The 22,701-nt window shown below is 39.8% G+C and overlaps 1 protein-coding gene across 1 annotated transcript in view; it reads right to left on the reverse strand.

Annotated features, from left to right (window-relative positions):
• The window catches only part of PCDH15 (protocadherin related 15), a 731,645-nt gene that overhangs the window by 229,656 nt on the left and 479,288 nt on the right, over positions 1–22,701 (reverse strand). The window contains exon 12 of the mRNA XM_082765483.1: positions 18,795–18,965. Within this exon, the coding sequence (XP_082621609.1) occupies positions 18,795–18,965 (171 nt within the window). The remainder of the gene's footprint in view (positions 1–18,794; positions 18,966–22,701) is intronic.

Consider the following 22,701-nt stretch of genomic DNA (forward strand, 5'->3'; position numbering starts at 1 on the left):
TTTTAGCCTCTTAAGGATAGCGAGGAAAAGGAACAAGCCATTTACTGAATGGTTTATTTGTAAATAAAGTGATAATTATATTTTAAAATAAATAAAAGAACTGCAGCAGCGTTCAATAATCTGTGCTGTAGCCAGCAGGCTGCCTACAGGACATCGTTTTTGCTGACAATAATTAAACCCAAGCAAGAGATCAGCAACTTCAGAGTACTCATGTACCTTTCTAACACAAAAGCCTTCCACCTTCTCTTGTTTATCTTCCTGATTTTCAAAGTTGTGCAGTCAGAAATACTCAGCTGTAGTTAATGCAATAGTAACTCTTTCAACCTCGTAAGAGTGAGAGCTGAACTTACTCTGCATACCTGTAGTTTTACTTGGCTGCCTCCCCAGGACATGGTGACTCCATGCAGTATTAAACAACAGCATTTATGTGACTTAAAACCCATCATATCAGTAACTCAGTTCTGCCTGTATCTATCACTGTTCTCTCAATATTGTCTGTTACTAAATACTTAGTGAAGTCATGACGTACCAGAACCTACCTGCACACCTGCACAACACTTCAGGGTTTCCAATTAGCTACTCATGCTGTACCACATACAGTGATACACTGAATTCAAATAGACAGACTTGTTCAAGGCACTGTTAGTACCAAGGACTATGTACTACATAAGGAAAAACAAAGCACTGACTGGCATTTGCTATGAGTCACAAGTTTAGTGAGTTTCACGGATAGGTCTGAGGATAGCTCTACGTCAAAACCCAGACTTGCTCTCTTTTCCACAGCCTAGCTGAGACACAAAGCTAAACTTGCCAACTGTGTATGGTGATGGAGGACTTCTTCCTCTAGGGAAGATAAGACAGAAAGGGAAGAAAATGGAAATGACATTTTTAGAGTTTGAGTTCCATGAGATTTACTGTACAGGTATATATATATATGTATGTATGTATGTATTCAACTTTTTTTTTTTTTTCACCTTATTGCAACTAAAATGATTATGTTCTAGGAAACACAAAAAAATAATTAATTAAAAAATTTGGATATTGGTGGGTTTGAGCAAGTAATATATTGATAAGAAGTGCCTTTACCAACCCTCACTGAGGGCAGGTGAAGACTGCAGATGGTGAGCCAGCCTGGGGGTGCATGCCCTGAGGTGCTCCTGGGAGCAGCACCAAGAGCGACTACGCAGGCAGGAGGGAACATCACCAACTGCTGGAAAGGGACAAACCTACATGAAAAGGAGGAGTTCTCAACTTTCTGAGTTATCCCTCTACAAATCCACTTACAGAAGGGGCAAAAGCTACATTTTTAAATATTAATACAGTTTCAACTATGAGAAGGCATTTTCTACACACTAATTCACACAGCAGACTACGTTATCCAGAAGTTATCAAAGATTGCTTAAAAAGAAGAGGAAGAAATATACGGAAAGTATGCATTGTTCCAGGTTGGCCAACATAAGATAAATCAGTCCCTTGAGCAACAACCTACCAGAGCAGGAGTGCTTGCTTGCATTAGTATTTCAGTCTGCCACTTTGCCATGACATTTCTTAGGCAGACATGTTTAGCTGACCTTTGCCTAACATATACATTACTAACACAGCTGTGAAAACCTGTCCTAAATCTCAGTCTTACCAAATAAATTGATATTCTTGTAAAATAATTTCTGAAGTTGCAGTAGGCCTTGTGTTACCAATTTGATTGTCCTACAAGCTCTAACTCATATATACGTAGACAATCTCCTCCGCAGAGGTATCCGGGATGTTTATAAAAAAGGCAAATGCTACACAGTTAAGCATCTTCTGTAAGGAGTTCAATACATTACCTAATAATGAAGAATATGAAATGTTTCCCTGTGCATTTTTCCCTAGGCAGAACATATATTCAATTGTGAAAAGAGCATGCCTAATTTATTCAGATTTGGCAGATGATAATTATTATTATTACTTGGGGATATGCTAAAAAAGACATTGATTTTAATAGAAGTAAGTATTTTGATCTGTCAGTTCAAACGACAGCACTTCAACAGGAATTGCTTCCAGCTCTGGAAAAACAACGGCAGAGATGATGTGACTGAACTGGTGACAGATCACTACAGGTCACTTGTTCCCATACATTTCCAAATATGTGTTCTGCTGGTGCTCTGACCAGTGGCACGCACGGACCAGTTGACTCCTGGTAAAGCCCAGGGCCTTCAACATGCATGATATTCATAGGCAGGCTGTTTAATTCAGAGATCAAGCCAGAACTCTCATCCCTGTGCAGGTGAGGTTGAAAAGCTTTTTTGCTGGATAGAAATAATAATAAAAAAAAATAATCTAGTAAGGCGATACACATCATCCTGTGCTGAAATCTCTAACCCTTTCAAAGGTACCCCCCTATAGTATTAAAGTTTCTGATGAACTGATGAATTATTATGGTTATACTGGTTCTCCATGTGCTTTCTTGAAGAACGTGCAAGGCTGGAATACAAGCTGTAAATCAGAAATTAGCAAAGTGATACCCATGCTGTGCGGAAATGCATACACTATTGCCAACACACAGTACTAAAACAGCAGGAAGAATTGCAAAACCATTCCAACCTCGTTTCTTGCTGCTGCTTCAGATGCTTTGCCAGTACAATGAGGGCTCTGACAAAAACCTAATGCACGCAAATCTGTCAGGAAGTACTTTCATATTGTTAATACACAGAAAACACTTTAATGAGATATCCAACCAAAATAAAATAAATAAATAAATAAATAAAGACTCTGAAAAAAAGTATATTCAGCTGAGATACTACCAAAGATCTGTCATTAGTCAGATTGATTATGTTATGTCATATCTTGGATTTGCAAGGTCTCACCATTCACCCTCTCTTCTTGCCTTCCTGTGTACAGATACTGAGCTGACGTGAGACAAATACGTACATAAATACAGAGCGAATGGGATTTCCTGAGCCCCTTTGACAGTACACAACACCAAACACCTGTTTTTTCTTTTTAGTTTTGGGTTTTCTTTGGGAAATTTCACACTCTTAAGAGTAACAACTTATATATAAAAAAATCACTTAAGATCTCAAGAGAAAGCCAATGCAAAAAAGAGAAGCATTCCCTCCTCCCCCTCCACCCCCCAAACAAATATAGATTTAAAACGCACTGTGAAGCTGAAGCACAGAACAGAGAGCAAATCCCCAGCAGAAAATTGTTGTGATCCAACTGTCACAGGAGCTAACGTGCTTATACTCAGTTCTGCACCTCGAAAACTGTTCCCCAAGAAAGAGGAAACCCCCACACACAGACCTCCTTCAAAACCTAAGTTCCTCAAACCCAGCATTTGCAGCCAGTTCACCTAACCATACTTCTTGCTCAAAACACCGTGCACCTGAAGGCTTATGCTCTGTAAGTACGTCTTACCACCAGACGATATGGCAGAGTCCAACCAGACTGTATGAAACATCCATGCTCAATATGAAAACCAGATTTGAGTAGCATTTAGCAGCATTCCCGATAATTCCTGCTTTGCTCTGAAGCACTTGTGCAAAAGGGCACTTCTCAATACCACAGGTACACAGGTACTGTGCTAAAACAGTCTACCAGTGATTAATCGTGTATATTAAAATAAGTATTATAAAATCATCATTAAAAAGTGTTCAGTTCAAACACATGTAAGCAGAAATTAATAACAGGGGTTGATCTGCAGATTGAATGGTTTGAAATAAATCTAATTTTTCTATTTAAGAAGTTTATCTTCATTTCTAAAAACCTTCAATAAGCAACAGTAGGTGGTAAGTTATGAAGTTGACACATCTGAACTCACCTCTCATGTCTTCCCTGGAGGTACAAAAAGTGCTTTATTATCTGACAAGAAAAAATAAGACAGGAGATTGGCTATTAACAAGCAAACCGCTTTCTGAGTTCAGCACCATAATTGTCAAATAGCTTTTAGTGCCTTATTTGGCTGTTCCCATAATCCATGGTAGTTGTGCTTAGCTTTCTGTTGTGTCCAACGTTTCGGCAGTTTACTGAAATGAAAACTGTAGAGTGCAAATATCCTGACAGATTGTGTTGTTAACAAAGTACGCTGTCAAAAAAAAATACAATTCCTTTCATTTATTTGTAAAAACAAGCCACCTTAGACGGGGAAAATATTTTGAAAGAACAGCAAGATAGTATAATCAATCAGAACAAAGAAGAAAATAGAGACCATTTTTATCAATGATGTCTTCCAGGAACAGCAGGTCCAAAAAAAATTGAATTTCATCAGGATCTGATCACAGTGCTCACTAAATTGCTTTTTCTGTATCTGACATGCTTTATAAGAAATGTCTCCAACAGAGAACCTGTGCTGGAGACTAAACAAAATGCATTATGCAACGGGCCTCCTACCTCAGCATCTACATATAATCTCCTGTGCAATTCAGGCAAAAGCAGAAATTGAATTTGGAGGTTCCGCTTGTTACAATGTGATGATTGTGATTAGAGAACAATAAGCATTTCCTTTGTGATATTTCACATTTTTCCATGCAAAATACGAAGCCTATTTCCTTGAACATCTTTCAGATTTCTGATGATAGGTTTATTATCATCATTATTTCTGTTCAGGATTCATAACAAGGCCAAAGAACAGATGCATAAAACCAAGTTGTAAAACCCAAGACAAATACACCTATTTCTGTTTGACAAAGATTCAAAAAAAAAAAAAAAAAAAGATAAAGATCAGTTTAACACTTTAAAATAATGACTTCTGATCTTTTAAAAAATTCTAAAATTCATGACAATAAAGAAGTCTATTACATATTAACACCATTTTGTTTTCCTTTTAACACAGTTATCTCAAAGGGGGAAAAAGGATAGTTTTCACCTGTGTCAACAGTTGCTGCTTTCAGTAGGTGCTGGAAGCTCAGCACAGCTCAAGGATCAGACAGGTTCATGGAACAAAAGAAAAAAAACAACTCTCTAGTACCGATTTTTAAGGCAGTGCTGCTGACTGCGACATAGGAGAACCCTCTGGGGAAGAACTAGCACCATGGGTTGGACCCATCTTGCATTAATCTACACAAAATTAGACTCTACACAAAAGCAAAACAAAACAGCAATTCCCTTAAAATGCAGAAATGGTGAACACAGAAATGAGTGGGTCAGTATGTGACCCAGATCTTCTTTCTCTTGATTTATCTAAGCATATATTATATTACAATAATATTGCTTTGTGTGTTTACCCATTTAGTATCTTCCTGCTGAGTACTCTGCTTTGGTAGAGCCATTTCTCACCTGGAGGAATCATCAAGCAAGATTAAAAGTCTCTAAAGGGAGCAAATTTCAAAGTGTTCAATCTCCAGCCAAGCAGCATCCCCATCCATCAGGATGATAAAGCAGTCTAAAATTTGGGGCTAAAAAGAAAAAAAAAGACAGAAAACAAAACAACAACAAAAACAAACCACTGTGGAACACTACTCTAAGTTTTGTGAGAAACATGTACATTTCCTTTACTAATTATTTACTCTGTATCTGCAAAGAAACGAGCACTCTCGTCCAGGCAGTGGAATGCCAGCTGCAGTTACATAAGACCTGACCCTACGCAAACTGTGCCCACCACAGTCCTTTTCTCACTGAAGTTTGCTGCTCTGTTAAGAAATCACTGTAGGCAGGAATTTAGTGCCCTGCTACAGATACAAATTCAGTTGTCACCATTATCATGAGCACGTTAATATGCTTCTTTAGTGGTGACATTTACAGTGGCATTAATGCCACTTTTAGACAGAAGACCATAAAAATAATTTTTCTGGGTATATTTCAAATACTTTAATTTTCAGTAAATCTGTGCAGTTGTGTAGATAGATCATGTGCACAAATATGCAACCAGCAATGCCCAAATACTTGTTTTGCATGAGAAAATGTCTATTGTACCAATAAAACATTCTGCTGCAAAGTGAAAAGGCATTCGTATTACCCTTCTGTTTTTCCAAATGAGATAAAGTTCATCCTCACATCTTTTTCAAGTGCAGTGGAATTTTAATCTAAAATTTCAACATCTTTTCTCAAATCCCAATACTCTTCCAGAATGAAGAGAGGAATTGTTTGCAAAGCAAGCTCCCGGCTGTCCAGCCACCAGAGCTGCCTTTAAACTCGAGCACTCAGCGCTGCCGGGTGTGGAAGCAGAGCTGGGCGCAGACTCGCCATATCGCTTTGTTTCAGAAGAGGGCGTTCCAGCTCACAAGGAGTTTCCTCCTGTTCTTGAGGCTAGACTGGTAGGGTTTTATTTTTATTTATTTATTTATTTAGTATTTTTAGGCTTTTTTTTTTTTTTTTTCCAGTTTTTCTCCACGAGTCTTAGCAGCACAGAGCAGATGTGCACACAGCCCTACCTACACTGCGCTGCATCGTAGCATCACCCAGAGCTATCTCCAAGGAGACTCCCAGGGTAGCCTCAGAAGGCCCATGATAACCCCAAAACTAGGTAAAGCAGCTCGAGGGGAGTTAGGTATGGCACACAGCTGTGACAACAGAGCAGCCACAAACCTCAGCGCTTCTGCTCCCACCTCCAGTTCACTCAGGATGTGTGCCTGCAGCCCTCTGCAGAACCTTAATTGAGGCATTACTGCTTGATTAATTGAACACCTAATGTAACCTGCACCCTGTATTGTGACAATGAAATGACGAGGAGTATTTTTCACAACCCTTAATGAACAACTAGTTTGCAGTTTAATAGGGTAAGCTAGCTACGGACATTATAATTATCTCTATAAGAAGAGATGTTACGACACGGATGAGAATTTTTCTGAAGTGAAGTTCACTGATAAGGCATCACTGTAAATGTATTTTGTCTAAATGTCAACATTTAAAACCTTTAAATTTTTCTAAATGACATTTAAGGATCAAATAAATTAATACACACACTTCCTCTTTGACAATAACTCCATACCGTAACAAACACTGTTTTATGAAACAGAAGACAGAAGTGGATATTGTGAAAGTGGCTTCTTTGTCATGGCAAATATCCAATTCAGCAATTAATTCACACAAGCAATTGATTGTATGTTCAAGATACAGGCCTGAGCTCAGAATGAGACAGAGACGATGCTTTCTGAGGCGCTCTTTCCTCTCCTGAAGCATGAGTTTTTGAGGAGAGAAAGGCTCAGTTATTTCATCTCTGAAATCCCTTCATGGTTTCACAAAAAGCAAGACCATTCCAAGTGCCGGGTTGTGGCATCTCCAACAGAAGTGAGGAATCACACTTTTTTTTTTTTCTTTTACTGTCCTCACATAATTATTTTTGGAAGCTGCATGAAAATGAACTACATTATACTAAGGTAGTATTTTAAGGCAGTTTTTGTTTGTTTGTTTGTTTGTTTTGTCCCTAACAAGATTTATAATGAAAACTCAATAATTAAAAAAGAATACAAAAGGATTAAATAGCAAGATCTGTTAACTAAGACTAGGATCTTTATCAATTTTGCTAATTCATGAATCCAACAGATCTGTGGCATTAGTTCTGCCCTTACAAAGAGAAGAAGATTTATGCTAGTAAACCTGTTCTACTGTGCACATCAAAACCACCCAGGAAACCTGGATATTTCTTTTCCATATTTATGTATTTGCCTTACTTGGCTGATCAGTCAGAACAAAGCTTGAATCAAAGCACATCATCTTCATTTCTGAAAGGAAATGACTTTTAATTACAGCTGCACAGTTATTTCTTCCAAGCAGAAGTCAAAAGCCTTTTTCTTCATAGTGTCTGACAAATCTGTAAGAATTCAATATTCTCCCAACAGCGTTCCCGGTAAGTTACTAAATAAAATGACAAACATCAGGCAATTAATCTCCATAGCTAGAAGAAGAAAACTGAATATGATCAAATCAGTCATTTTTACCATTTTATTCCCCTTTTCTCACAATTATTAAAGGAACCAGACTTCAGATTAACTCTATAAAATTTCACTTCACACCTTGATAAATGCCTAGAAAATGTGCCTGTCTTCCCCATCAGCCAAATATCCTGTCCAGATTAGGTCTCTGGCACATCACCATCAGCCCAGGAATCCCACAGACACAGTGCATTCACAGGTCTCTTGATAACCCAATTCCTGGTAAGAAAAGTGTTTATCTCACCCCATACAAATATTCAATGACTATTTGCAATGAAGCCTTTATTTTCCTTTCTATTTCACTTTTGAGTATATATTGTCCAAAACTACTCCGTTTTCAGTCAAACTTGATCCTTTTTCCCTTGAAACCTCCACTTTCTCAATCAGACGATGAGTACAGTGCTTTCAATAACTGAAACATCTGGATTCTTTAAACATTCTTTGTGTTTTACGGGCTAAAAACCTGATTTTGTTTGCTATTTAAGTTGAAAGTAGGCAAGTTTACCTGTTCTCTATCTGAAAATGCATCTATATGTAAAATCACAAGTTATCCCTAGATACATAACAGTGACTGTCCTGCCTGATCAATATATCAAGCAAGTGAAATGCTTGCCTGCCTGCTCAGAGAGATTACAGTGAGTAGTTCTTAGCTTCACGTGTTCCCATCTTCAAGTCACTGTCAATTTTACTGATAACGCTTTTGAATTAGCCTTACTGCTTTGGCATCGTCCCATATGCATGAAAATTAATTACCTGTAATGTCACATCTCTATTATTTTAACCTTTTCATACTTCACTACTTTTCAGTGACATTTCCTTAGGGGTTGGGGGAAAAAAAAAAAGGGGGGTCTACTAAAAGGGTCTACTTATCAAGAGATTGCATATGGAAGATAGGCAATCAATCATGAAAACAAGAGGGAAAAATCACAACAGAAGACTTAAAACTCCTTTTATGACTCCTTATCATGCACTAGCAGATAATCAATAGCTTGTCAAAGCTGTCCATTTTGACTTAGCTCAAAGTGTCATTTACATAGTTAATTCAAAATCACTGGCATCAAGTTATTAAAAAAAACCTTACACTAGTAAATCTACTGTGAACTCTACTGCTTATTTAACATTGTCCTTTACCTTGAACTTATTATCAGTCAGATAACCTCTGTATTGCTGTAATTATTGTGAAAAGATTGAAAAAATTCACATGGAGAGTTTATCCACAAACATCAGAAGGTAAACCACCCCCAAGAGAGGATTTTATCATTGGTTTTGAATTGCTTTCCAACTTCCAAAACAATTCAAGATTGCCTATCAGTTCATCGTGCATCTATGCTTAAATTTAATTAGAAAAATTGCTACCTGCTGCTGAACTATACTGAAAATAACTTGCCCATAACAAACAATTTGCCTTTCTCTATTAAAAAAAAACACACACACCAACGAATGCATATCTGTCACAGAAATCAATCTTCGTTTTCTCGTTCCTGATCTGAGTCTCAGGTTTTACCTAAATTGCTAATGAAACATTAATAACTGAAAAATGCATCAATCTGCTCTTTTTTTTTTTTTTTTTTCCAGCCAGCAGCAGCAGCAAGACTATTCAAAGCCTCAGGCACTAGAGAGATTCTTTTCTAAATTACTGAATAAGAAACAAGACAAGGACATTAAGATACAGTCCCTCTTTTCGCTGCGTTTCTCTGGTTAGTTCTTGTAGCATGGCTCAAGTGACACCACTACTATCTACCAAACCTTTTTTGGCTGTTAAATACATGGGACCTCATTCAACTCACAGCTCAGCAGTTGAAAGCACCTTATCCTTCCTTAGAGATTTTACTCTAACACAAGAATAGCCACGCTTTTCTAAATAAATATTCGAGTATATAATATTCAGACTAGAAAGTACATTAGCCTTTCAGGCAGCAAATAAAGATGCACCAGTGGTATTTGGTCTAACAGTTCCTCAGAAATAGGAGTGTTTGTGAAGAAAATTCAAAGCAATTATGGTATTACGTATGATGAGTTCCTATGAAAACGCAGGCAACGTGCACACTGTTAAAACCAAGAAGTTCACATCCAATCCTGTAATGCACTATGGGCCTGATTTTCCATGATGTAGAGCTCTTATATTTATTAGGAAACAGCTGCAGAATTCTGTAACAAAAAGTAGGCTTTCACCTTCAATCATTTGTTGTCATCCTAATTGTGTAGAAACTGAAATAATAGCTGTTAAAAGTTGTTCTTCCCCACTAAACATTTATTTAAAACCTAAACAAGCTTCCTGCTCATTCCTATTGAGCCCTAAAACCATAAGGTGCAGAGAATGCAGCATTCATTATTGGTAAACGTAAGAGATCCTCATGCAATGTGAAGGTATTTAAAGTTATACATGACCATGCATATACATGCATTTAATAAGGAAATTGCTGTTTTCCTAGGTATTGAATACTTAGAAATGCATGCCAGTATTCAAAGCTATCAATATTCAACGCTAAGGTTAATTTATAACATAGGAAGAGATAAAGAAACAGATGGAAGGGAAAAAAAAAAAAAGAAAAAAGAAAAAAGAAGAACAAAACAAAACTTCTAAGCAAGGGATAGAACATAACTACAGGCTAGGCAGCAAGATGCATCTCTACAAACAGCCAACACACTTTCTAAGAGTGCCCAGACATACTTCCAACCTCAGCATAAGTCTCCGTGCCAGGCATCATTGCAGAGCTACCTCTGCTAAATGCAAAGCCTCCTTTCCATACCAGAAATACCAGGAGAAAGAGAAACATGCAACTCTCCTGCAGATGAAAGCCACAAACCCCAGCTACACCCAAAGTCCAGTCTGAAAGTTGCCAGAGGACAACATAGTTCAACCACAGTCTAATTCGAGGATGGAATGCAAATACCACCCCTAGCAGAAGGTGGCAACCATGGGGCACTGGGTGGTTTTCCATCAGTTCATCTCTTCAGGTGCATCCAAATGCACCAAGACGGTCAACCTTAGGATTCTGCTGGTGCTTCACAGAGTAAACAACTAACTTTACAGCATTTAGTATCAGTCCCAAACAACTGGAGAGCATCTATTCTGCTGAGGAAGGAATAATTAGAAACTAAGTCTCAAATAATTTCCTGATGCTCCTTGCAGCTAAATCATAAGCACAGCTCATTAGGCTACGCATACAAAGTAAGCCAAAGGCTGGCACGCCTCTTTTACCATGTTGCAATAAAAGATTCCAAATCTTTGTTTAAAAAAAAAAAAATCATCACATTGAGATATAAGTAGTTCAGAAACTAACAACTTCCTAAATTAGCCATGAACACTGGCAGTTCTGAATGTGTCATATCTAACAAAGAAAAATCAAATTGACAAGAAAAACTGGCAATCTAACCTGATGTTTAGCTTCCTGGTGGTTTGGCTGCTGGTAGGAGTCAGTTCATCCCCATGGACACGCACTGTCTTTCAGCAGCCACGTTTAGAAGAAAACTTAAGAAGAAAATCATCTTCACCAAGGGAAAGCATTCTTGCTTTTCCATGAGATTTTCTCCTTCACATAGGAGAAAAAGGCAGCCTCCTTATAGGTTGAAAGGTTTTTATTAAAGTAGATTTAACTACACACATTCATTTAAGCTCAGACTGATTTTTTACTGTGCTGAACTATGAAGGCTATATGTTATACTGAAACTTCAAGGAAGGTTATTTGCTCATAGTTTGCATGGGTCTTCTGTCGGTAGATGTCAGTAAAAAAGAAAAGAAAAAGAAAGGAAAAAAATACAGAAATAAAGAAATAGGATAATTTTATGAACTTTATTCTTTAACAAAGAGCTGCTTTTAAAACTAAAGTTTTAAAACCTTTAGTTTCAGACACCTCTTGGTATAGTTAAATATGTTTCATGTTTTCTCTGTTTTGCAGTGAGTTTTATTTTAAAAAATCTCTAAGAGAAAATTTCCAGGACCTTTTCTTTGTAGTAGGAGTTATGATTTGTACCATCAGATAGGAAAGAATTGCACTGAAGTCACTTTAGAAACAATGGTTTCTAAAGTACCCAGAGGTACTGAAAAATACCTCATCACAACCCTTGCAATGCTAATTAGCTATCAGTAATCAGCGTAGAACTGATTTGTACAGCCCAATTAAGCCTGGTTACTTACAGGGGTGTCCTGTGTTTCCACCCACTGATGAAATAACTTCTGTTTTCCACACTCCTTTTTTCCTTCTCTGCTGAAATTAAACTAGCCCCTTGTGTACCATTGTGACCCCAGCTCCCTGTGGCAGCGTTTCCATTTCTCCCACTTTCAGAATAACCCAATTCCTCCCTATCTCTTGGTCTCCCAACTGCAATAGGTTATGAGGCCCAGAAGGTACTGTCAAGGGGCAGTCCCAAATTGCCCTAGCAATAAATTAACTGCCAAATGGCCACGCACCACAGTTATTTTACTGTAACTCTATGACTATGTCACTGCATGATGCTGGGCTAGAGTGATGCAGGAGACTGGGAAATGGCCTGGAGGAAAAAAAAAAAAAAAAAAGTGATTGGCTCTAGAATTAAAGCAAGAATTGAAAAGATAACAGGCAAGTTTTAAATAGCACCTGAGATTTTTGACATAATTATTGGTCTGATGCAAACCACATCCTCAATGCTAACTTGGAACTCCTCAAGTGGTTCATGATTCCCATTAAGATGTACTTGCATGTTCTGTCAAAATATGCCTAAGTTTTGATGAATTTACTTCATAGTTACAATTCTGAATGTTAGGAATGCTAGGACGAATGCTGAACGTTAGGAACGTTGGCTGCTCTTGGCTTGGACTGGCGCATGCTTCGTTGGGTTAGAAACTGGCTGGATAGCTGGGCCCAAAGAGTCGTGGTGAATGGAGTCAAGTCCAGTTGGAGGCCGGTCACTAGTGGTGTCCCACAGGTCTCGGTGCTGGGGCCGGTCCTCCTTAATATCTTCATCGATGATCTGGACGAGGGCATCGAGTGCACCCTCAGTAAGTTCGCAGATGACACCAAGTTAGGTGCGTGTGTCGATCTGCTTGAGGGTAGGAAAGCTCTGCAGGAGGATCTGGATAGGCTGCACCGATGGGCTGAGGTCAACTGCATGAAGTTCAACAAGGCCAAGTGCTGGGTCCTGCACCTGGGGCGCAACAACCCCAAGCAGAGCTACAGGCTGGGAGAGGAATGGTTGGAGAGCTGCCAGGCAGAGAAGGACCTGGGAGTGATGGTGGATAGTCGGCTGAATATGAGCCAGCAGTGTGCTCAGGTGGCCAAGAAGGCCAACGGCATCCTGGCTTGTATCAGAAACAGTGTGACCAGAAGGGCTAGGGAGGTGATCGTCCCCCTGTACTCGGCTCTGGTGAGGCCGCACCTCAAGTACTGTGTTCAGTTTTGGGCCCCTCGCTACAAGAAGGACATCGAGGTGCTTGAGCGGGTACAGAGAAGGGCGACGAAGCTGGTGAGGGGCCTGGAGAACAAGTCCTACGAGGAGCGGCTGAGGGAGCTGGGCTTGTTCAGCCTGGAGAAAAGGAGGCTCAGGGGCGACCTTATCTCTCTCTATAGATACCTCAAGGGAGGCTGTAGCGAGGTGGGGGTTGGTCTGTTCTCCCACGTGCCTGGTGACAGGACGAGGGGGAATGGGCTTAAGTTGCGCCAGGGGAGTTTTAGGTTAGATGCTAGGAAGAACTTCTTTACCAAAAGGGTTGTTAGACACTGGAACAGGCTGCCCAGGGAAGTGGTGGAGTCACCATCCCTGGAAGTCTTTAAAAGATGTTTAGATGTAGAGCTTAGGGATATGGTTTAGTGGGGACTCTTAGTGTTAGGTCAGAGGTTGGACTCGATGATCTTGACGTCTCTTCCAACCTAGAAATTCTGTGATTCTGTGTGTGTGATTCTGTGAATCAACAGGGCATGCTAATGTTGATGGTTTATTTTGCTTTGCATATATGAAAGCCAATGAATTTCTTTCCCTTCACATGAAATATTCAAAACCAAACCACCTAATTTTGCAATGGGGAAAAAAAAAAATCCTGAACTCTCCATTTCTTTGACAGTAGAGCAAAACTGTTTCACCTTTCCATCAAAAGTCAGTTTCCACAGTTTCAAAAGTATGGGTTCCAGGACATGATGCTGATCAAGCAAGGCTTTACTCAGCAGGATTACAATCCCACTTCCTAAACGTTCAGTTTTCTTTCCTGAATACAAACAAATCAAACTGAAGAGGTTCCTCCTGCTAATAAAACCTTGAGGGCTTCTAAGGGCACATCCTGCTCTTCAACATCTATTTTTTCCCCCTCAAGTGCATTTGGAGGATTATTTTTTTTTTTTCCAGGCTTTCAGCTAGAGGTCCTCTGCTCAGAGGACCACTCCTCAAGCCTCAGTCCTCCACAGGGTAGCTGAGCTCACAGATTTCGTGAGGTCCACTTTCAACTCCTAAGGACTCTGAGCATTATTACTATAGAAATAAATATTTTCTGTTTAGAAAGATACATCAGTAGCGCATTAATAAGCAATGGTCCATAATGCAGCTGGCTGGTGAAGTGCTGAATCTTGAATCAGTACAAAGAAAGCCTCATATGTGTCATTGAGTGCATGAGTTTTCATGTGGACTGATAATTATCCTACGGAACCTGATAATGAATCAGTTTGTTGCAAAACCAGCCCAGAAGCTGATTAAATCAACCTAATCTATACTTTACTGCTAATTGGCTTTCCTTCTTTGCATGATGATGGAAAAACTCTGAGCACAGAAACAGACAAAACCTTACAAAGTAAGCACATCAGGAACAGACTGAAGGGGGAAGAGGCAGAAGAAAGTATCCTTCCAGATTCATGAGATACTCTCGAGGTTGTATTTTTTTTTAAACTCAATTTAATGCCTTCACTATACTGTTGCTTACTAATGCTTATTTGCTGAAGTCTTCCTGAGACAATGACAGGAAGAATTACTAGATTTGATTACACACACACACAAAAAGCAGAGGCAAATATAAAACAATGTAGCAAAACAAAACAGTTTTCTCAGAAACTGATATTTAACTAACAACAATAAATTCACTCATGGAGAAAAAGTAGGACAGTGACAATTAGGACAAACAGTAAAGTAGTATTTGGACCAATTAAGCAGGAGGTTTATACCCATATCCATTCATCCACCATAGAGAGATGCTGCTTTAGTTTTTGTTATAAGGTAATATACTTGGCTTGTGGAGCTTTACTTTTTGAAAGGTTTGTGCTAGCTCATTTTCAGTGACATAAGTCACTATGTCACTGAAGTTGTAGTTAGCATTCTCCTGAAGGAAGTTAAGGCAAAGAATTTGCGTATGAGTTATGAGACAACTTTAGACAATGACTTTGAATGCTGTCTTATCACGAGCTTTGATGTCTTTTCTGCAAGATAAGCAACCTGCAATGATTTTTATAAAAGTCAAAACTCTTTTCCCTCTCTGGGAACTTCTGACCCAGATGCAACAAGTGGGACTTCACAGGAGCGAACTTGCAGGCTGCTCAGTTAGCGCTGGCTTTGGGCTTCAGCAGCAGCAAAGCAGTTCAGCTGTCACCGCTCACCTGCTGCCAGATGAAGCATGAAGAAAGGCTAACATGGACTAACATGCTCTCACTAAATCAGAAATTCATTTCTGCCTCCTGTGCAAAGCTGCAAGAGCACCTCACAACCACTCCACAACAACCACTGGTGTTTCTGTCACCTTAGCCGCAGCCATAGCCCTAAAGAGGCTATCATGGCAACTAATTTCAGCAGACCACTGGCGATGGCACTGCAGACAGTGACAATCTCAAAACCAGGCACCCAGCAATGACAAAGGTCCCATCCTGTGGCCAAGCTCACCTGGTTAACAAGCAGCACCCAGCTGACTTGGGTATTACCGTAACATGTTAATCTACGCACACACCCAGGGAGGACCATCAGAAAACCTCTGGCTTAGCACGTAAGAGCTTTGGGACAACTCGCACAGTCTTGTGCAAATAGCAGAAATGCAAAACAGGTTTTTACAAGTGCATAAACACTAATTACATAGTGCTGCACACAGCTTGGAGCAGGCCTAATAATATTAATACTGCCACGAGTCAGACCAACTCTCAGAAGACACAATGTAAACCATGATACTGTTTCCAATGAAAAACTGTTTCTCTGGTAATGAAGAGACCCATTAATTTTGCTGTTCTCTTCCATTCCTGCCAGCCAAAGACCATAAACAAAACTGGTGCTGTATGGATTCTTTGTTGCCATGCATCAAACAGCTTTGGAGCTTCTAAAGAAAAGAAGTTTGGAAAGAAAACACTACATTTACCCCAGTAAAGTCATGGGTAGAGGCCAACTAAAGACAACTGATCTTCTAAAACTGAAAAAAAAAAAAAGTACTTTCCAGTTACATTAAATGATTTACTTATAAATGCTTCATTTTAGGGGTCAGTTGAGTAGACATCTTGCAAAGCACAACTTATTTTCATGTTACTGCTTCTGAATAATTCATACTTTGACCCTCTTTGTTCAAGATTCATTAATATTCCTTCTCACGTTCATTGTAAAAAATATAAAAAGCAATTAAAAAATAAATGATTATGCTGGACAAAAACAACCCTTTAGCCTACCTACATAGTGGCTACCATTTAAAAAAAAAAAAAAAAAAAAAACACAGCAAGCAGAATTCTCTTCTATTTACTATACTTGCCAAAGACTCAAAATGGACAGTGTAGTAGAGTCTGATCTTTTTAAAAAAGGAACTAGTGCAAATAACTCCATAAAAATCTTTCTGAGTAGTATATGGGCCACTGCTGGCTTTTGTACAAGCTCACATTGTAGGTGAAGTCTTGGATCATCATGGACTAATACAGATCATGTCTACCATGTGCAAGGCAACAATTTCACATCATGCTAAAATCTCCAACCTATTTCTGAATGAGCTCTCCTGCCCAGGCTGCTTCGCCACAGCAGAGCACCTCGTCAGTCCATGGCCAGATGCTAGCTCCTGCAGACAACTCGGGCCTCTCTGCGCCTTATCACACTCTTGCAGGACAAATGCAATACCTGTTTTATTAGCTGAGTATTTTATTTATCATCTTTATTGTCTAAATGCATTATAATTTACAAGTCAAGTAAATATTTGAAGTACCAAGGTAAAACTTTGAGTACAAACATCCTTCTTCCACTTACATTTATCCAAACAGCTGCAGCACTACAAATAGATAAACAGCAAATAGCAAGTATTTTTATCAACAGAACCAGTTTCTCATTTCATAGATCAGATTTCTCAAGGTACAGTTTGACACAAAACAGCCAGAAAGCAAATAAAAAAGCTGACACCTGAACAGATTGTACCTTGTGAAATCAAATGAATGTATTTTGGAACTTGGAAACTAATCACTAGTCAGATTTTTCCTTGCCTCCTTGGCAGGCACCACTTTGTCTTCTAGCACCCAGCATGTGGCCGACCACAGCAAGAGGAGAATAGAGACGGAGCTGAGTTCCTTCCATCTGTGAGAGCTGCAGCAGGAAAATTATCTGACCTGTATTTTACCTTAAGATAACTAGATTTAATAAACAAGCAATAACCAAAACACCAGTTACTCACAATTACTTCCTCACCTGCCTCTGTACTGGGAACTCTATCAAATCTGTGCAGATAAAATGGGGTAACACTCTGCCGTTTTCTGCATAGGTTGGGTACCCTACTAACCCTGATGAGGCCACATATCAAGCTGGGGAATAACGTGTGGTTGCCCAGCTACCTTAAGATGACACAAAGCCCAAGCCACAGTGATGTGGAGTTGAAAGCAAACACATTCATTCACAAAGTCAAAATCAGTCAATGAAATTAGAAAGGTTTATCAAATACCAAGGTGTAGAAGTGAAAGGAGAAATGTAAATCAGTATAATAAGGTTAAATACGGAACGTCTATCCCCTTCCCTTTGCCACCTCATTTTCTGCTGTACAAGCTGAGTACCAAGACTCCCATCTTGCTACACCTTACAAATAAGGATGCAGCTGTGAGGAAGAGTTTCTCCAGCACAGAGGAACAACACAGAGAAACAACTACCTGTACAGGTGCACGTGCACTGTAAGGCACAATCCAGTTTGCCAAGGGGGCCAGACTGACCTGAAACTGCATCACCTCCCTGAAACTTGTTCCAGCCCTCCCTAATCAAGAAGTATGCTAATCGCACATCGTGATTACAATAAGCCTTGTCTCGCCTCCTTCAGAGTGCACTGGCAATTCAACCACATCCTGTACAGGTTACATGTACCAGAAACAACTGAAAAAGAATTTCTCCCATCACAAGGATGCACACCTCCATCACACGAAGCATCAGCTCTCCTGTAGCGAGGCAGAATTAGCACCATCTTGCATCGGAATTTGACACAGCTCTCACCTCTTCTTTTTGTGGCTCGCTGGGAATATTCCAGTGGGAAATTAATGACCTTTATCCTAACCAATGTATTAACTGACATTCTTAGCACAATCAGATACATGGGATATACACACATCATTTTTTAGTGTGTCTAGTTTGCAACCAGATATAATGACAAATAATTTTCTCAGGAACAAGTGACTATTGCCTTCTCCCCCCAGAATCTTTCTCCTGAGGTCTGTAACAATCCTGAATAGAGCAGCATGTCAAGTCCCTGCTCAAAAGTGCTTTCTTAGAATATTTCCAGAACGGAGCACGGACAGATTGGGGAAAGTGGCTTTGGAACTCTACCAAGCTTCTACCAAGATTCAGCCCCTGTAGCGAGCAAGCAGTTTGCCACTGTATCAAAGCTAGATTTTCATGATCTATTCCTATATATATTTTACCCCAGTTTTGTCCTCTTTAGCATATAGAAACTGTCATTAAAGCATGCCTGACCCTCCCAGATACAGTTCTCAATTGTGTCCGCAGAAAAAGATGACAGCTGCTTATGAAACAAATGCATGAAACTCAAAATAAAAAAGCAAGAGGACTTACAGGATCAGTCAGTTCTGGCAAGCTCGCTTGGTAGGTGAGAGGTCTACAGTCACGAGTATTATTCACCAAGACACAAGGAAGAAACATCGGTCCCAGATCGTCCCCATCGAGCACATCCACTGTGAGGGTGGTTGTACTTGTCCGTCGCTCATTAAGATTCTGGGCTCGGTCCTGGGGAGCAAATGAGTAACGTTTCACAAGACATTCTGAAATCACAGTCTACAGAAAGATTTCAAGTTAAAGGCAAGGACAAGATGTATAACCATTCCAGTCACGCAGATTCTATATAATAATTACAGAAAACTCCTCTTATGCTCTTATGCTGCCTTGTATACCCGTCTTTGTATAGGCCAACAGGATGCTTAGGGTCCAAATATTATGCAGTAGGGTACAAAAGAAGAACAATTGAAATAAATAAATAAACAAACAAACAAACAAACAAACCTTAAGCAGTAACCTTTTCTTTTCTAATTGGCAGTGGATAGCCCCTCCACTCTAATGCCCAATCCACCTTTGTGGATCACTGTTTAATACTCATCTTAGCATCTCCCTACCCCTGCCCTTAGCCCTCCCTACAACAGCTAGAGGACAGCAAGGAGATAGATCCAAGAACTCCAAACTGGGGAAATCTGTTTCCCATGTCAAAAGCCAATTTGTCTGGAGAATGAGTTACACTGTTCATGTTTTAAAAGGCTGAAGAATAGTTCTGTCCACAGCAAAAATGGTGCAGGTAAAAAGATCTCCATGCTGCATGACATTCTTTACAAAGCATCATGGTTTGTTGTGGTTTTGTGTTTGTTTTGTTTTGATTTTTATGGATTTGGGAGACAATACTGACTACTGAAAGTTCTTTGTCTACATTTCTTTCTCTCCAGATGTTAAGGAATAAAGTTATACTTTCTTGAAATGTGGGAACCACCCAGATTATTTCAATATGCTGACCAATGTACACACTAGCAATAATTTACCTTTTCTTTTTTTGTTTACAACTATAGTGAAGAAACAGCATGACTATCCAGTATTTATTTCAAAATGATATAAAGTGTTTCAATTTTAAAAGAGTAATTGTTGTGGTGGCTTTTCTTTACAAAAATAAAACCTCTTGGAAGAAATATGGGTCATCAGTTATGTCTTACCCTCCTATTCTAGGCTATCATTAACAGGAAAGACAAAAGCAATTGTTTTTAAAACAGGTATTTATGCTGTTTAATATCATCCTCTGCATATAGGAAATAGGTCATTCCTCTAAGCCATACTAAATGTATTTTTTTGTTGTTTGTTTGTTTGCAATCCACTCAGTTCTTGGAACCTCTTTACACTATTAGTCATTAAATGTGGGAATATCTGAATTTAACTTTCTTCATGGCCAATGATGAAAAACAATGCAAACAACAATGAGAAGTGGAACAATCTTCACCATCAACTCATCTGTTTGTTTTTACATCCCCCTTCTGTGTGCCTTTGAGTAACACTGGATCAAAGCACAGATACAGGATAATTAATTTCACATAATGTCTTCAGGATGCAAGAGCAATAAACACTCACTGCTAATGTAATCAGTGGAATACAAGTATGATTGCATGCAATTGAGAGAATTAAGTGCAGCATGCAATATTTTGAAAAACAGAACAAAACAGATGAGCTGGGAAGGACCTACAAAGAGCGTCAAGCCCCACTGCCTGACCACTTCAGAACTAACTAGAAGTGAACGCAAATATTGAGGAGGGCACCGTCCAAAGGCCTCTTGAACACTGGCAGGTGTGGGGCACTGACCACCTCCCCAGGAAGCCCGTACTGGAGCACTCTCACGGTACAGAAACTTCCCCTCCATCTGGTCTCACTCTCCCTGGTGCAGCTCCATAGTGACCAGGAGTAGAGCCTGGCACCTGCCTCTGTGCTTCCTTCCCCAGGGAAGCGAGGTCTTCCTCTCAGCCTCCTCTTCCCCAGATGACAGCCCACGCAGCCTCAGCCTCTCCTCCCAGGACCTGCCTCCCAGCCCCTTACCAGCTTCTGGCCCTCCTCTGGATGCTTTCCAGGACCTGCCCATTCTCTGTATGCTGGGGAGCACAGAACTGCTCACACCACTCAAGGTGAGGCCGCACCATCACCAAACAAGAAGCCCCCCTCTTCTGACCAGCCGGCCATGTGTAACACATACCCTGAGGTGCAGGGCCCTCCTGTGAGCTGCTGCAGCCATGCACCTCCAGCCCATTCCTGGCTTCTCCACACGCCACCTGGCATTCCCTTGGCTGAGCTTTGTGCCACTGCTGGTTGCCCAGTGCCCTGACGCACCCAGACCACTCTGCAAGGCCTCCAGGGATCAGCAGCACCTCACAGCTTAAGCTTAGCATCACTGCCAAACTTGCTGAGGAGGCGTTCTGCTTCTGCGTCCAGATCGTTGGAAAATATGTCAAACAGAACTGGCCCAAGAAGTGAGCCCTGGTAATGATAAATGAAAGGATGCATACAGCAAACTCCTAAAGAAGGCTATAAAGGTTAATTAGAACCTTTCTTTGAGAGTAGTTACTCTTCTGTGATCACTAAATAACTTCAGTGAATTCAGTTCCCTTGTAAGTATTTCTGAGAGAACAACTGTCCTAGGAAGATGCTTCAATCATGCGAGCTGCCTCATTACACAAATGTCGAAGCTATCAGCATAGCTCTCATCCCAAGCCATGCAGCACAAAGGTGGCCATTTATCGTAAAAGGACACGTATTGGAAAGAGTGAGCAAAGTAACGAGAAATTGCTTTGTGGCACTGTCTCTGTGCATCACAAGCTGCACCGTCACCAGCAAGTCACCCTGTGTGAGCAATAGGTGTCCCTCCTGATGCGAGGTGTTTGCACTGCTGCACACCAGGCTCCGTGTGAGCCTCCTTTCTCGTGGAAAATATCACCTCCTCAACTACCCGAGCTGCTTTCCTTGGAAAGGACGAACTCACGAAACGTACAGCTCTACCATCAAAGGAAGAAAGCTGTGAATACAGAGTGGTGATCTGTGGCATTAATCAGTGATCAAAACAAAAAGCAAAACAAGCATGAACAGTTTTGTGCCCTCCCATATTTCTGTTCAAGAGATCAGCAAGTTATGTTACTCAGGCAAAATGACTTGTTTTAACAGGTATGGGCCAGGAAATATCTTGAGTTATAGGTAAGTGCAAAAAGCATTGAGATAACCTCAGAGAGAAAATGCTGAATATGCCACAAAATATATGCCCCAAAAAAATGTATCTACCATTCTGTATCAGAAAAATGACAGTAATATAAATGAGTGAATTTGTATTACTATAAAGCTATCTTAAGGCTGCTTCAGAGCACCCTCATTTTCCCCACAAATGAATTAGTATCACAACAGTGTTAAACAGTGGAAAATTTCTCATTTCAGCTATTATCAGAATGGAAAAAAAGAAAAAAGAAAAAAAAAAAAGCTTTTACGGCCCTGAAGGACACCAAAAATTTCTCTAATGACAGATATATTAGATATAGTTTAAACATCACTTTTCTTGGTATGCGTTCTTCACTGTTGGTCACTGTGCAAAAAAACCCTCTATATAACCATAAAGTATGACTTGAAAGAAAAATCGCCTCTTTATAGAAAACTGCATTTCAAACCTGAAGGATACAACTAAATTGTATCCATTAAACTCATTTGACATCAAATTAGCATGGCCAGATGTGTTAGAAAATGAACACTTAGTGACACCAGAATGCACTTTTCTGCATGGACTGTTCTTCAAATATGCTACTTGTTCCCAGCACCAAAAAAGGTTGTCCTGTTACCCACCCTGAGCAAGCTTTTTTAACCACTAATAATGCCTAAGCTTTCAATGACAGAAAGTACCCAGGTACATCTTAAATAAGGTCTTCAGGAAAGAGCGCATCAGACCTGTTATTTCAGAGATAATTTC

This window comes from Aythya marila (assembly GCF_965140915.1).
Source record: "Aythya marila genome assembly, chromosome: 7".
NCBI classification, from domain to species: domain Eukaryota; kingdom Metazoa; phylum Chordata; class Aves; order Anseriformes; family Anatidae; genus Aythya; species Aythya marila.